Source organism: Symphalangus syndactylus, chromosome 10, assembly GCF_028878055.3.
Source record: "Symphalangus syndactylus isolate Jambi chromosome 10, NHGRI_mSymSyn1-v2.1_pri, whole genome shotgun sequence".
NCBI classification, from domain to species: domain Eukaryota; kingdom Metazoa; phylum Chordata; class Mammalia; order Primates; family Hylobatidae; genus Symphalangus; species Symphalangus syndactylus.
In genome coordinates, this window is record NC_072432.2 from 68,040,629 (window position 1) to 68,057,585 (window position 16,957).

Genomic DNA, 16,957 nt, shown 5'->3' on the forward strand with positions numbered 1-16,957 from the left:
AGATGTTAGAACAATTTTCAAGTGTGGAAAGAAAAAAGTCAGTCAACTTAGAATTTGATATTCAAAAAAAATCTACAAAATGTGGGCATAATAAGGACATTTTTTGATAAATAAAAAATGGGGGAATTTATAGCCATCAGATGCAAAGTAAATAAATTTTGGAGACATTTCTTGATATAAAAGGGAAATTATAGTGGATGAAATCTCAGACATATAGGAAGGAAGAGCACTGAAATTGGTAAATATGTAAGTAAATATATTTTTTCTTTTAAAAATTATTTAAAAGTTATATGTAGAAGTAGTACACTTCAAAAAACATGTTATACTAATGACTGATAAGCATAGAAACAAATATAACACAATTAGTCATCAGGATAACGCAAATCAAAACCATGAGATGCCTCTTTGAACATTTTAAAATAAAACACAGAATCCAGAAGTATTTAATATATGAGACTATAAATACTCTGAGATATAGATTTAGGAGCCAGGACCTTTTTATAAATCCTATTAAGTCAAAATGGAAATGTTCACGCAGCAGTTTAAAAAAAATTGCTGCAGCGATTTTTTGAGAGAGATGAGAAAAGAGGACTGAGGTCAACCTGTATGAAGGTTAACATTTAAGGAATGTGTGACAAAAGAGGAATTTATAAAAACAATTTTAAGAAAAGACAATTCTATAATAATTGTGGGCCAGAAATGAGAGGAACTGGAATTCTTATTCACTCTAATAAGGGTATAAAATGGAACAGCCACATTAGAAACTATTTAGCAGTCTCTTGTAACATACACATATCCTTTGAGTTAGAGATATGTCTTGGTATTTACTTAAGAGATATGAAAACATGTGTTTACAAAAAAGTGTACAAGAATGTTCATTGCAGCTTTATTTCTGATATCCAATAATTGGAAGCAACTCAAATGTTCAACAGTAGGAGAATGGAAAAAGAAAATGACATATATTAATGCAATGTAATATACCACATAAGCAATAACATGAATGAATCACAAAAGCATTATGTTGAGTAAAAGAAGCCAGACATGAAAGAATGCATCATGTATGATTTAATTTATATAAAAATCCAGAATAGGCTAAATTAATATATGTTGATTGAAATATGAAAATAGTTGCTTGGCATGAGAGTGGGAGACTAGATTGATTGGAGAAGAGTACGAAAGAAGTTTATGGGGTGTGGGAGATGTTCTGTATCTTGATGGGGTGATGGTTACAAGATACATACATTTTTCACACTACACACTTAAAACGTCTTCATTTGAAAGTATTACTCTATTAGGCTATGATGATAGATTGAATATAGATGTAATGGAGGAGGTGAAGTCATGCATGGATTCTATATTTCATTCTTTTTAAAAAATTTTACTTTAAGTTCTGTGATACATGTGCAGAGCATGCAGGTTTGTTGCATAGGTATACATGTGCCATGGTGGTTTGCTGCACCTATCAACCTGTCATCTAAGTTTTAAGCCCCACATGCATTAGGCATTTGTCCTAATGCTCTCCCCTCTCCTTGCTTCCCACCCCCAACAGGCCCCTGTGTGTGATGTTCCCCTCCCTGTGTCCATGTGTTCTCATTATTCAACTCCCACTTATGAGTGAGAACATGTGGTGTTTTGTTTTCTGTTCCTGTGTTAGTCTATATTTGATTCTTGAACTAATGCCGTTTTATTTAGATAGGAAACACCCAGTGGAGAATAGCTGGTAGGGAAAGTTTTGAGAATTACCAAATGTAAGCAAAGCTGATTTTAGAGAAATTATTCTAGATTGCAAGCCAGATCTGATGAAACCCCAAATCTCTACCTTATTCTCTACAGGATGCTGCCTCCCCCAAACAAGCATACACTTTCCTATCCTTTTGAGTAAGGACAGACACCTCTCTATGTAACTGTGTCATATTAGGAATAAGCACTTTATGATATCTGCCACCAAATAATTTTGATTGTCATGAGAATGTCTCAGGAGGAAACTGACTGAATGGAGCTTAGGGAAATAAAGAGATGACATGTCAAATCTAGATACTTATATTACTTCATCAGTTCCAATCACAACACTCATTATACATCCAATGACAATATACATGTCTTCATGAGTACTACCATTTTCCAGAGGCATCATTTACTAATGTAATTAGTCAATTGATTTAATGATACTAGCTTTATTCTCAGTGTTATTATATTCCATATTATACAATGATAGGATATTTGAAAAGACATATAATTTTGTAAGACAAGACTCATTACATGATTGTATTATTTTCTATGACATATTTAAAGAGTTTAATGACATTTATAAGTAAAAACAAATTTAGGAGAAGAGTCAAGATATTTCATGTATTCCAAAGAACTGATACTAGCATTGAGGAAGCTAATAGCCTAAAATTATATCCAAGGCATGGCCACATCTTTTTCCCTGAAAAATATAATAGAAAAGCATTTTAATATCATTGGATTGCTTTGCATAAAACATCCTAGATATCTTACATATTGCTTATTAAAGAAATAGAAAGCTGTTCTTTCACTGGCATTCATACATCCAGAAAAAAGGTCATAAATATACTGAAATCTCTTTAGTATTTCTTACTGAATAACTTGATTTGCCTTGTACAATATAGTACATTAGTGAGGAGGCTTTCCTAAAGAGGTATTATTACTATTCACTCGGTTGTGTTTTTATAAACTTTTTTCATCTGAAGAATGTTGAGTGCTCATTTTTATGGAAGGAGAGATCAAAAGAGGCTCACAGGCAGCAGGGAGGAGATTTCAAAAACTTTGTCTTTTAGTTTGCCCTTCAAGTTAAATTGTTTGCTTTTCAGTGTATGTTTTTACTTTTTGGTTCTGTTCTCAGACTGCCCTTCTATCAAACTCCTGTTGTAGCCTGATAGCCAACCAAGCTGATTAAAACAGGTAATTAGTTCAAGATTATGTCTGATATAAAAGTCATGGAATTTGAAATTTTCTTTTCATTGTACAATTTCTTTATCATTTTGAGATTTTTATTTTATTTCAAAATAATACAGATATATTGGAATTAGTACAATGTTTAGTTTGCAAACTGAAATGATGATTTGGGAGAATTGATTCTGTACAGAGTGTCTATAGAATGTCTTTTATAACGGACCTAGCGTATCTAGTATTTGTGTTTTCAGAGAGTATACCAAACTTATAGTATAGGCAGACATGATTCTCAAAATTTTATTTTGTTTTTAAAAATTGTTGAAGTCCATAATTATTATCAATTTTATGAGTATATATAGCTAACTTGTTTTTATAACTACTTTGGTAAGAACTCCATTAGCTCCTCTGCCAACTTTTTTCTTTTGTCTTCTTATGTAGGAATTGTCGTGGAACCTAATGCTTGACTTCGACAAATACCTACCAAAATCTCTGAATGATCAGGGCAACTTCTTACGGTTCCCTTAGGCTATCAGTCTTGGCCTAGTGAGAAAAGGACATTCATAAGAAGCTCTTATTAAATTGAAATTAAATTATATTCTGATTAATTGATTATCAAAAACAACTTTTGGCCACCTTATTCAGAGTTAAGACCACATATTTTTCAACTAGTTATCTTCTTAATTTCATGACTAAGTCCTATAAATTAAAGCACTAATTTTATCGCTGTATTTTTTCATTAGACAATTTTTTACGTAAAGTGAAGTTTTCCTAACTCTACCTTCTCTTCTGGGAGCTCTGGGGTAATAGTTCGGTCTACAGCAGAAGTGAAAACATTGGTTGTGCCGGGTTTTGGTGAAGTCGAGAGCATGAAAACTCCTGCACTGTCATGTCTAAAGTTGATCGCTTCTTTTTGTAAATATGGTATCTCTTCTCCTGTTGACTATAGAGAATGAGAATGAAAACAAAGTTGTCGTAAGTTCAACGAGAAGACCAAAATTGGGAAGAATGTAAAGCAACAGGATTGAGATGCAACACAAGCATTATATTAAAAAAAATGTTGCTATTATTAGTTTTTTAGATTATAAGCTACATAAAAGACCATGAATATATACCAGCAAACATTAATTTTCTCTTAATATCTGCTTTTAAATAAAGGTGCATCAAAGAGTACCTGGCATAGCATACTCAAGAATATTGATGAACTGAGTAAGAGTAAACTGAATCTTCACTGGCAAAATATTGTAAGAAGAAGAAGAAGAAACAAAAATTATTGATGGAATTAGAAGAGTTGATATTAAAATGAACATGAGTCAGTAAGTTGTCAATTGTTGATTTCCAGTAGCTGGCAAAGTGTTGTAAGGAATCTTACCATCACAGCAATTTCAGGAGCTGTGCCTAGTTGGGGATCAAAAGCTAGTTGCTGCTGTCCTCCTGGTATAGCCTAAAAACACAAAAAGTTTTAAAAAGTCTAAATCAGTGATCTATGAAAATATGCTCTTTGGCCACCCAGAGTACCAGAGTAGTAAAACACTCCCAAACTTCTTAAACTATTTTGCTAAAAACAGAAATAATAGTTTAATTCTTGCTATTAGAGAACTGGCTTGACATCTCACCTCTGCTTCTGTTCTGGAGGTGCTACTTTCTAACATTCTCTACTAGGACCGGGTGCTTACCTGTTGAGCATAAACAATTCTACAGAACACCAACATCAGACAGGGGTGGAAAAAACCAAGACAACTTCAAAATTTTGTCTAAAGTAAGGTCACCATACAAGTCACAAAAATACCAGGTGTTCCCATATCTTGGCTAATATGAGCGACTGATGCTTCTTTACCCATTAAAGCTTTTGCCTTGCTCCACTATCCTTGCCTTAGAGGAATGAGCTTTTAAAATAATCATAGAGCTACCCTACTTTTGAGAATAGCCACTGCAGAGTGAACCACCACTTCTTTGCAATCTTCCCCAAATTACCTAAAAGAAGCCCAAATCGTGTGAGAAGTCATTCTAATACTTTCCTATTAAGACACCCAAGAATCCCCACGTGTGTTCTCCTTGTACTGAATGGATACATACAATTTTGTTCAGTTAGAGGTGCTCTCCTGGTCATCTTTGGCTGAAGGGCATTGATAGATTTAGTAGACAATGAAGCAAGTAGTTTCAAAATATTTTTTAATGAGAAATATGCATTTACTTACAGGTTCTGCTAGTTGTGGAATATATCCAAATTGAGCATAGAATGGTATCTGTCAGATTTTTAAAAAAGTGTATTATATTTTCTTTGATTATTCTTGTCATAAGTTTGCAGTAAATGATTACTTAAACTTATATATCTTTTTATATAAATTAAAAGCATTTTTAAAGTTTATATGTTCCAGTAACTAAAAATTAATTATTATTAAATTAACAAGAATCTTTTTAATACCATATCATTTCTAGGATAAAACTCTCTCTTTCCCTTTAAAGCAACATGGCAATTAGAATTAATACTACCAGTTTTTTAAAGCATAATTCTGAGTTTTCTTTAATTTGTAATGCCAGGTTTTAGAGTTATGATTAAACTAAAAAAAAGACATTTTCATTCTAACAGGAAGGATGTTAATTATATATGAGCCACCTGAATTTATGTTAGAATTCTAAAAATTTATTGCAGTTCCACAAAAGTTAATATAATGGTATCTAATTGTATCTCAAAATCCAGTGATCAAATACATCTTTCATCAAGGTAGCTAATAGTTTTGCCATTTATTATTTTTAAATAGTAACCACACACACATATGTGGAAAGGTGGATGCTAATAAATTTTAAATGTGAGAAAACTTCACTTTTCGAGGTAATTCAGCTTTTTGGCCTTGATTCTATTGAAGTCCACGTACTGATTTCATTGGCTAAAAATCCAGCCCTGGAATATTACCAAATAAGTTTACACAAATGATTTATAGCAGAGAACACTGTATCTACCGTCTTATGCCTACCTGTTGCATGCTGTTGAGTGTTCGCATTAAATATACTCAGAAACTTTTTTTCTATGGTAATATGCCTTATTTTCTCTATTTTCAAGTGGAACTAGTAGGATTAAAATAAAACATTTGCAGTACCTGCTCCTCATACTGCTGCTGTCTTGTTTGTTGAGGTGACCTTGGAACTGTTTGCTGAGGTTGTTCCCAGGGTAGGAGCATGTAAACTGGATAGTATTGAAACATCTACTTGTAAAAAGAGAAGGATACAAGAGATTCCATTAAATCAGCATAGGACATACTTTTTATCTTCTAATGTCAATTTTATTTAAAAGCTGTTTTATGTCTAGCAGCTTTATATGATTAAATACAAAGCAAATAGATGAAGAATTCCCTTCCCAAACTTTGGAAACAACTTGTATCCCAGGTAATACTGGACTTGGTTTTTAAGGTTGCTTGGTCAAACACATTTAGGAAATAGTGGGTTGAACTGAAAGAGCTTTTTTTTTTTTTTTCAAAGGACATCTTGGAAACTTTATATACAAATTACTTTGCAAATACCTAAGTGAAAGGTAGCCTATGTAGCACTTTCCCTATATTTTTGAGAATCATCATTCTGCAGAATGTGGTATTAGACGTTGTGCCATAATAAATGAAATGCTATGAATGTATTGCCTTTAAGAATTGCTACTTTATTAAAGTAACCCATATATATTTTAGGATATTTGGTAAATCAAGACATAGACAAGTAACAAATGAAATCATCTGAAACTTCACCACCTACATTGCCATATGGCTTCCATTTATATTCTCATTGCCTTCTACTTATATGTCTGTGTCTATTTGTGTATGTGTTCATAGAAAATGAGGATCTTAGTACATATGTTAATTTTTGTATGCTGTTTTGTTTATTTGCATAAAGTAAGAGATTGTATTAGACATAAGAGTTAAAAAAAACAACTAGGGTTTCAGAAGGATTATATTTTGTGCAAGCATTCTTAATCCTGGCTAAGAATCAAAATAACATTTGAGCATTTTAGAAGATGACCAAACTTAACATCTATTCATGGGGTATTGATTCACTGGGGTAGGATTCAGACATTTGTAATTTTCAAACTTAACACCGGAGATTCTAATGTAAAGCCAGGATGGAGAGCTACTGGTTTTGTAGTTAAAGAAGGAGACAGAAGGGGTGGAGAATTATATTCCAACTCAGCTATTTACTTTCAATGGGATTGGGAATTTGATCTCATTAAGACTAGGTTTCTTGATTCTTAAGATGAAGTAATTCTAGTTATACATCTAATTGTTTAAATGCTTATGTCATAGAATGAGATAATGTCTAGAAGTAACTTTTGTTTTATAATGGGAGTGGATGTGGGACAAAGTTATTTAGTTGTAATTACAGTAGAGCCAAATGCTGTAACTTTTTATGAAAAGGCCAATATTCTGCGATGAATAATATGATTTATTTATAATACTGTTTCTTTGAACCCAGAATATTATAAAATTAATAATCCTGATATTTATAGGGTTTCCCATATTAATATGATGATTATACTAGTTTGCATTCATTTTTAAAAGATTATTCTATTTAATGGAAAAAATTACCATTTGACTGTAATATGGATTCAAATTGGAAATGTATAAGAAGCTTAAAATGTTTTGAGCAGAATTTCATAACTGCCAAATAACATGGGCAAGTGTTTCTTATCTCTACGTCATATCATATATTATCAGCTTAGTGCCATTTCCTTCTGAAGCGAAATTTCAAGTTGGATAAAGTCAGCCCATGGTATTTCTCCTGAGTTTTTCCCAACTTCCAGCACTTTGGATGCAGAGAGGACATGACCTGGGGCTTACTGAGCTCTTTTACTCTCAACATAGCAATGCCCTGGAAATTCAGGGGTCCTGGAGACTCTACTTAGCTGCCTGTCCTTAAGGAGTTGTTAAGCGAGCCCAGCATCAACAAACTGATACTAGCCCAGCAATGATGTTATCTAGACAGTGATATCATTATATAGGTTTTTATAGCCCTGCCATAGGAGTCAGAGCTAGAGAGAGAGAGCACTGTGGGCAGTGTATGTAGCCATCTCTATGGGCAGTGTTGTTATATCCATTTACCTGTCCTTGCTCTTGAGGCATTTTGAAGGAGAATACATAGGGCATCACCTGCCAAAAAAAAGAATTGTATAAAAATGTATGCTTGACTTTGTTATTTAAAAATCCCTGAGCTGCTTTTCACAGAGCTAGCCATATAAATTTATCATTTGTGTTAACAAGTTTCCATGACAAAAAGTCGTCTGTTGCATGTGCTGACGTAACATGCCTTTTATTGAAGTTTTCCTATCCTATCCTATACTTGTTTTTAACTTTTTTGGCTTGTTGCTGTATCCTAGTAGCTGATTTAAATATTTTTTGTCTTAGAAATCAGAAAATATAAGAAAGAACTTACAGCGATGGTAGAAACATATAATGAGAAAAAATATTGTTCAAAAACTCCTGCCTATTTCAAAGCTGATTCATATTCATTGTCAGATTAAACATGCAGTTCTCTCTCCTCAGAACAAAATGAAAGAGGCCTGACTTACGTGATTGGGGCCTGGTTGTGTTTGAGGCGGTGTTTGAAGCTGTAAGGGGTCAACTTGGCCTGCCTGGCCTCCTTGGGCAAAACTGGCCTGTCCTGGGAAGGGCATCTGATTTGGGAACAGTCCAGCAAACTGGTCTAGAGCTGATAAAGAGAATTGGGAGAGTCCTGGAATTTGAGCCTGCTGCTGCTGCTGTAAAATTCCAGAGAAAGGTGGAATCCATGAATTAAGTGGGCCCTAAAAAGACACACAGGAAAGAAAGCATGTTCTCTTCATGCCAAAAGGAATTTAAAAGTTAGTCCTGAGCAAGAAAGAGACAAAATACAAACAATTTCTATAGTTCCAATGTTGCAACATGAAAAAGGACAGCATCTTGATTCATTTTGAACCAAGCAAATAATACGAAGCAAATGCTAAATTCGCGATGGCCATGAGAAATATGGGGCAGGATAAGGTTGATAAAAGAGCCCAACATCTGCATATGCCACACTGGTTTTAAACCTTCTGTATTTTCCCTTACCTTAACCCTAAACCCCCCAACCTGCTGTTACTGGTTAACTGGGCATGACTTTGTGTAAAATAATTACTTTGAACTATCTCATAGTTGTGAGAATTAGTGCCTGGCATATACCAAGTTCTCAATAAATAAATGTTGTTCAAATTACAGTTTTTACTTTAATCTTCAAACAAATGGCCACTAGAACATATGAGACAAATTCATAAAGTTAAAAATTGAGATTTCCAAAATAGGATCAGGAAACATTTTGTTTTCTTACAAAATAACATAAATGAGCAATAGGAAAATATTCCCCGTAAAGTAATTATTGAAATGGAGGTACCTGAAGTTGTAGTGGCAAAAGTTGACCGTTATTAAGATTAAGAAGTAACTAGAAAAAGAAAAATAATATGAAATCAAGATTACTACACATTAAAATGAGTAGGAACAATGTTTACTGCAAATATAGCACAGGTCATAGCTGGTTACTCAATTTCTTGTTAGAAGTGGGAGATTTTCTCACTAGGTTTACATTAAATTACAGTGATGAGAAGTTAGATTTAAAACAAGGTTGGGATTTAACAACCTCTCCTCTGTTGGGTATGAGATTGCACAACGTTAACACATTCCAGTGGTTTAGTCATTTTATGTTTTTAAACACCTATATACACCTGTGTTAGGTGTTATTAGAACAAAAAGATATAAACAATATTGTATCTGCCTTTGAAGAATTAACAATCAAGCAAGGAAAGCAGAATAATATTTTAGAGGCAACCTGTTATATAATCAAACATGAACATTAGAAATGTGCTTGGATATACATAACAGCTAGTGGAGAGGAACACAGTATAAATTAAATGACGACTTCTATCTCTTCCCACTTGATTTCCATTAAAAAAAGGAGGAGATTGTTTTAATTATTTAAACTAACCTCATTGCTATTGCTGGCAGACATAAGACGCTGTGGGATAAGCTAAAAGTAAAAATGAAAAAAAAAATCAGAAATAGTAAAAAGAAGGGATTGTTGAAGGTTTAACACAATGAGACTAGTAGTGCCAAAAGATCACTTACTGGGGCTGACAATGTGGCTCCCAGGAATCCAAGAAGAATTATAATTTTCATTTTCGTATAATATATCTAGAAAATAAGTTGTGATCTTTAGCTTTATAAAGACATTACTTAAAATCCGTGACAAAATAATTAGTATTGTTCAATCAAAGGAATAGCTGAGTGAATTCTATAGTATTTACTTACGTTTTGCAATTTAAAATTTAAAAAGTTATATTTGTAAATTTCTGTGATATAACTCTTTATTTTCTCTCAGACAAGCTGTTTATAAAAACCAAAATTGTTTGCTTGTCCTTTTAGCTTGAACAAAAGACTCATTTGGAGACATATGATGTGGTTGAATGCATTAAAGAACAAGATGATCTCCTCCTAGTGCTGCCCTACAAGGAGAGGAGCAGGCCTATCAGACCATGGGAGGTCATGACTAAGGCTAACCGACTAGGGACTTATTACTGCAGCAATTTTAATGTCTATGCTGAAAAGTACTTCAATAGAGATTTGACAATACCAGTCCAATAACAGATAATTTCCACTTAGTAGTCTAATAACAGAATAATATACTAGAACTAAGCGACTGAGTCAATGTTTTTCTAATTTATGGCAATAGATTATAAAACTAAACTGTGATATTGATTTATGGTGTAACCTGTTTAAATATATTTCTCTTGTCTTCTAGATGTGAAACTTTTTTCCCTGCTTCAAATCATTGGCCTAATCAAGCATTTAGGGTGAACTTGATAGTCTATCCTGCAGAGTTCACTGATTTTGCTTCTTCAAATTATAAAAGCAAAGATTTGATATCTTACCTTACTCCTGGACCTATAAAGAAAAATCTGAACCATGCGAGATATGTGTTCTTTTCCTCTCTCAGCTCGACTACTTGGCGCTTCTCTTAAATTTTAAAACTCATCTTTAGAAAAAAAGGACCAATCATTGTTCAAAAAGGACCAGTGATTCAGTGGGTTTCAGACAATGGCTTAGCTAATAACCTCTTTCCTAATCATTTAGGTGCTATATGAATTCCCACACTTTTAGTAATGTTATTAAATTATCCCCTGAGAAATGTTTTCCTGTGATGATTTCTGGCTTCTGGTTTGGTTATGAGTAACTCTCCTAGAATAATTCTCCTAGAATAACTCTATTCTACTCTTTTATAATTCTTAAACTGGATACCCTAATTGAATAAAACTGGATGCTCTAACTGAATAAAAGTTAATATCTTTAATAAAGTCAAGGATAAATGGGTGATTATTTTACTTCAAGGGCGAAATACAGAATTGTTAGAAGTCATAGGTCTGAAAAGCAAAACTTCAAAGCCTACTTAGCAGTATTCTTTGCTTCCTCAATGCTGGGCTAAGTAAATGTGGGCTAGTTTCCTTTAGATTTGACCTTGAAAACATCAGTTAATCTCCCTCTACTTACTGAATGCAATCCTTAAAAAATTGCTAAATTTCCATGTGTCTATAAAATGTATTTGTATATGATCATGTTGCTTGAAATAAATAATTGAATAAGTATAAAGCATGATGTCCTACATTTTAAAAAATAGCTGTGAATACATGTTTTTATTGAAAAATGTTTTTGTTATATATTTTAATATTCAAAATACAACTATTACTCTTTGCACATTGTTATTATTTAAATTTCCTTCATAATGGGAGTTTTGTGTTTATTTGTAGTTTTTTTGTTGTTAATATTGACTCCTCTCTAATAGATAGTTGAGGATCAAAGTGTTTTGCCGATGTGTTATCAATGAATTTTTATTATGGAAGAGTTCTTTTTAGCTAACTTAATCTTGAGCAACTCATGATAGTCTTATGCAGGAAAACAAAATTATTGCCTTTTAATAAATTTGTCTTTTTTGGTAGGATGAGACAGAGCTTGCATGGCTCATTAATACTAAAATAATTATACTATTTGTTATTTATCTAGTAAAAAAATCCGAGTACATAAATCATTAGTTAGAATAAAAAGACATTTTTCTTTACTAAAGAAGAAAACCCACCACTAGGACTTTATAACTATTAGAAAGTATTAAATTGAATTAAGTATAGCCTAAAGCTGCCTCCATACATATTTTAAGTTTGACCTAAAGATTTCTTATACTAGTGAACTGTAACCTAATGATGTTAAACAAACTGTAACCTACTGTTTTAAAAAGAAGCTGAGTGACAGCCAATCACAAGCAGCCAGCTGTTCAAGTGTGTTCAAATAAGGCAATTGCAGAGCTGCAACTGGTACCAACACACTGTTTCTGTAATTCATTTCCATTTTCTGTACACCGTTTTCCTTTTCTGTCCATAAATGTTATTTGACCACGTGGCAGCCCTGGAGTCACTCTGAATGTATTTTTATTCCAGGCTGCCTGATTTGCAAATCATTCTTTACTCAATTAAACTCTGTTAAATTTAATTTGCTGAAAGTTTTTCTTTTAGCAAAAATAACTTTCCTGAGATTTGTGATAGTGGTCTTCTTAGATTAACTAAAAAATTAGACAACCCTAGATGTTAATGGCAGATTTAACTAAAGCTTAAACATAAAGGTGGTTAATGTAACCAATTGTTGCCTGGAAAATACAGTAGGTTTGTTGAATGAGTGAACTAGGAGGAAGGTTCTGCGTTGCATGATGATATATATTTACACTTAATGACTTTGGTCTATTCTGAATATTGTCAAATTAAATATACCATAAGCTCTCAGTCTCTTGAGAGACTACTTTCTATTGCAGGCTGCAGGGTCTTAGCCAGCTAACCCCACTACTGAGGCAGAAAATTGTTAAGACCAAGCACTGGAAAGGTCAGCAACTGGATTATAGAGTGAAAAACACAGTCAGTTTAAAAATTATTCTGATGGTGAATTGTTTATCTCACTATATTCCTCAACTCTGGAGACAATTGGAAGACTTCCGTTATTGCGTTCTTTTTGTTTTTATTTTTCATTACCTGAGTATTTAAAGAAAAGCAATTGAAACTCTCCAGTTGTTCAGCAGTTGAAGTAAAAAGAGCAGGCTATGCTTTATTATCTGATAGCTTTCAAGAACCTGTGTCATTGGAGGCAAAGTTATCTCTAGCTAGGAGGGGAAGTAGCAAGGGACTCTAGTTCTCATCACGTTGTAGTATGCATATTGTATACGTCTGTTTCTCCCATTCAATGAGGTTGAACATACTCATTATCTATTCCTGTGTCAGTCACAAAATAGGTATTCCACTAAGTTTTGTTAAATAAATGGTTTCTTCATTCAGGGAAGAAAAAAAGGTGGTATAATTCCAGAGCAGTGTGAGTCTGTATGGATTAAGCTGCAGGGACCTAAGATGAGGAAATCCGGAACCTGATATCGTCACTGTAACTTCATTATTTTGGTTTAGTTCAATTACCAGAACACCAGACAACCCTGCATTCAAATAAAAGTACAAAAACATATTCTAATGCCAAGTACACACGACTGTTGAATTATGTACCATCTATATCTTTGTTCTGTTCCAGTAACATAGATGATGAAAAATAAACAACAGTGGTTTATAAATTAGTGCTTTCAAAATGTTATCCCTGCTTTCTTTTCCTTCAACTATCCTGAAAAATCAATCAAGGCTTCACAGAGTGCCATTGTAAAGCAGAGCAATGTTCTGTGGATCATGACAATTGAATTTAAATTTTATCACTTCTTAAAATAATTTTCTTCCACCTGAGCTGTAATTTCCCAGGGACTTCTAATGATATATCAAGGTAGGCAGGATATGTATATATCACCCTCATGCTTCAATGAGAAAACTGAAGTACAGAAGGTTCAGTGACTTCATTCATTAATGAATTAGTTTATTTATACAAGAAATAGTTGTTGCACAACTTCTATAGTCCATATCCTTGCTAGGCATTCAGAACTTAGTGCTAATGTTAATATAAATAGTTTTTACCTTCATGGAAATTACACTTTTTTTCACACTTTCAAAAAGTACCAGACTTGTGGCTAGAATTCAGGTCTTTTGATTCTCAATTATATAGTTCTATCTCAAAGCACCCAGATGCCTAACTAGAGAGGAGAAAGACGTAGAACCATAATAAAGACAATTAACAAAAAAATTACAACGAGCAGTAAATACAGAGTATCAGCAAGATGTCAACTAAATCTCTTCTATTACATTGGGTGTTTTCTTTTAACTACCATGAGACTTTACTAAAGTAATCCCTTCTATTTGATATTGTACATTATTGGATACTACTCATCCCATGTCCACTATGACAGTATGTCCTAGCTTAGTAACTCTAGCTTGATGAGGTGAGTCTATTTTATTATATTTAAGATTTGTAGGTATGCGCATGTGAATTATGACTATAATTTCCAGGAGTGTTGGCTTAGATATAAAGGTGTTAAGAAAAATAAAAGAATATCCCTCTTCCTTTTATAAGAAGGAATTCATAAGTTTCAGAGTAGTTGAGAGAGGCCAGCACACAGTTAAGTTTGGGCTAGAAATGATCAACTTTCTGCGATTCCCCGAAGTGTGCAAGTCAAGTATGCGGTGGCAGACATGTCTCTCAAACACAGCTTGTTCTGGCCTGGGTGTAAATCAACATCCACTTTCTCTGAGAGTAATTTCTTTTGTCCCTTGACCTGAAAGAGTTTCCTTCTGTACTAAACCTCCATAGTATTTGTTTTGCCTTTTGCTTCGTCAATTCCATCCTTGCCGTTTTAATGACTCCTGCATCTGTTTCTTTGTTTGGGGCCTGCAATCAGTTTGGCCTTAACCCAGTTTTTGTACTACAACTTCTTAAACAACTCAATTTTAAACAAAATTTTATGGTTCTAGTAACTTGCCTTTGATTGATGTCATGAGGGACGAAGTACACAATGTTTGGCCAATATCAGGCTTTCTCCTCCTTCCCAAACATTTAGCAAAGCCCGTGGTGGGGTGAGGGTACTCTCTTATGAATGTCCCAGTCGAGGGGAGTAATGCATTGCCCAGTCTGCCTTAGTTCTCCCTCAGAATTCTGGTGATAATCTTTTTCCATTTTGTTACATTAAAAGTTTATCTCCTTGATAAGATGTTATGCTTTCTGATAGTAATGTATTTTATTCTACTCTTCAAAAAAATTGCTATAAAAAAAAACCAAAAACAAACAAAAAACAAAAATCGCTGTGTTGTCTGGTGAAACCCCATCTCTACTAAAAATACGAAAAAACAAAAAACCAACAAACAAAAAACAAAAAAGTTGCTATCTCGTCTTTCTTATTCTCCACTCCTTTCTCCTTGCCTTTTTCCATTTGCTCTTCTTCCTTTTTCTCCTCCTTCTCTCTCTTCTTCCCTTATCTCCTATTTAAATTATTTTCCTCTTCTTTTTTTTTTCTTTTTTAAACCTGGTTTACAAAGTCCTCAGTGATCTGGCCTTTGCTTTATTCTTCCACTTCATGACTTCTCATTCTTCTCCTTATTCACTAAGCTCCAACCCCATTAGCTTTCATTCTGAGTTTTGAATATGTTAAATCCATTGCTCTTAAGGCCTTTTCACCTGCTGTTCCCTATGCCTGTAATGCACTCCCTCCAATTAGTGAGGGGCTGGTGGATTCTTATAATTTATATCTCATTTTAGGTATCACTCCACAGAAGAATGGTCCCAGATTACTCAATCTAGGGCAGCCACTTCTATCATAGTACCCTGTTTAAGTTCTCTGCAAAGCATGTCACCATTTCATACTGATATATTCATTTGTTTTCTTTTTGAAATTTTAATTATAAAATATTCTTGAAAAAATCTAAACTATTAATTTCAAAGTATTGTTCAGGAGAATCCCCTTGCTTTCACCAATGCCTCTATTCTCAAATTCTGTCCTTTAGGCAGTGGTGTGTGATAAAACAGATCTCTGCCGAAGAAAAGGGGCCCCGATTTATACCATCTCCCAGTTTTTATAGCGTAAATACTCCCGCCAGGGCCACATGATCTTTCTTATATAATGTAATGACACTAAAACCATAATTTATCTGGGGGGGAGTGTAAGTATTTAGAGATATGTGAATCTAGCACATGTTTAGTGCCATGCATCAGATTCTTGGCTATCTTTTCTATACACATTTTCTGAATTGATCCTAAGCATATGCAAAATATCATTGTCATCATACATTGAGGAGACTGAGACTCAGAGATGTTATTTTCCTGAGGTAGCACAGTTCTCTAGTAATAGAACACAGATTTGAACACAGGTCTGTTTCCAAACAAAATATTTGTTTCAACACCATACTCTGTAGGTTTTCACATAACCAAGACATTGGATAATTTTTTTCCATGCACTTTTAGGATATATTAAATAAACTTTATGACTCTCTTGATTAAACATTCTTTTTCATCATTTGTTGAAGATTCCCCAGGTTTCTTGAATATTACTTTCAACTGCAATAACTGCAACTACTTTTGTACCAACCTACTATAATCCCTGACATACATTCTGTAATAATCAGGATCTCCCAATTTCTGGATTTTCTGAGGTTTGTCTTGGTTTGTGAGGACTTTTTAAAGACAGAATTACTGAGCTACACTATTTCTCCTCCTCCAAAGGCCTGAAAAAATTCATTCTGATATGAGGAAATACATCCAGTGTTGTTCCAATCTAGAGGTTAAGTGCTGTAAGCTGAGATTATCAACCATGAAGGTCACCTAAGAATAGTGCTTATTGTTCAGGTCACATTTCAATGAAAGAAGTTTCGTTTTCTCTATTCCTTTTCCAAGAAACTTTTCTACTTACAAAAACAATCATTTTAAACTACAAAAGCCAAGAACTTATAAACCAATGCCACAGACAACTTTCCTCATCATGACCGCTTTCAGAAATGTAGGAACACTGTGAAAATACCATATTGTATTTTAATCAAGTATCTGTTTCATTGGATATTTTAGAATAAGTAATTAGAATTCATTTTAAAATTACAAGTCAATTTATTTTTTATCAAATT

The 16,957-nt window shown here is 33.5% G+C and overlaps 1 protein-coding gene across 2 annotated transcripts; it reads right to left on the reverse strand.

The window, feature by feature from the left end:
* Positions 1 to 2,024: 2,024 nt before the first annotated feature.
* Positions 2,025 to 10,893, reverse strand: ODAM (odontogenic, ameloblast associated). 2 transcript variants are annotated; one of them, XM_055296235.2, is made up of 12 exons: positions 10,826 to 10,893; positions 10,023 to 10,088; positions 9,883 to 9,924; positions 9,295 to 9,342; positions 8,459 to 8,692; positions 7,992 to 8,039; positions 6,009 to 6,113; positions 5,109 to 5,156; positions 4,283 to 4,354; positions 3,692 to 3,853; positions 3,395 to 3,453; positions 2,025 to 2,428 (listed from the first exon to the last, which is right to left on the reverse strand). In XM_055296235.2, the coding sequence occupies exons 1-11, from the start codon at positions 10,859 to 10,861 to the stop codon at positions 3,424 to 3,426; spliced, it is 891 nt and encodes a 296-aa protein (XP_055152210.2). In that variant the 5' UTR covers positions 10,862 to 10,893; the 3' UTR covers positions 2,025 to 2,428; positions 3,395 to 3,423. The 2 variants fall into 2 exon arrangements, with proteins under 2 accessions (XP_055152210.2, XP_055152211.2); XM_055296236.2 differs by lacking the exon at positions 5,109 to 5,156.
* Between the last annotated feature and the right edge of the window lie 6,064 nt (positions 10,894 to 16,957).

Bases quoted from the DNA above. Each gene is read 5' to 3' on its own strand.
- ODAM (XM_055296235.2), bottom strand. From the start codon at position 10,861: ATGGTTCAGATTTTTCTTTATAGGTCCAGGAGTAAG. The intron at 8,040-8,458 runs GTAAGTCAGGCC...TTTTTTTGGCAG, and splicing joins CACAACCAGGCCCCAATCAC to GTGATGCCCTATGTATTCTC. The intron at 4,355-5,108 runs GTAAGTAAATGC...TTGTGTTTTTAG, and splicing joins TTCCACAACTAGCAGAACCT to GCTATACCAGGAGGACAGCA.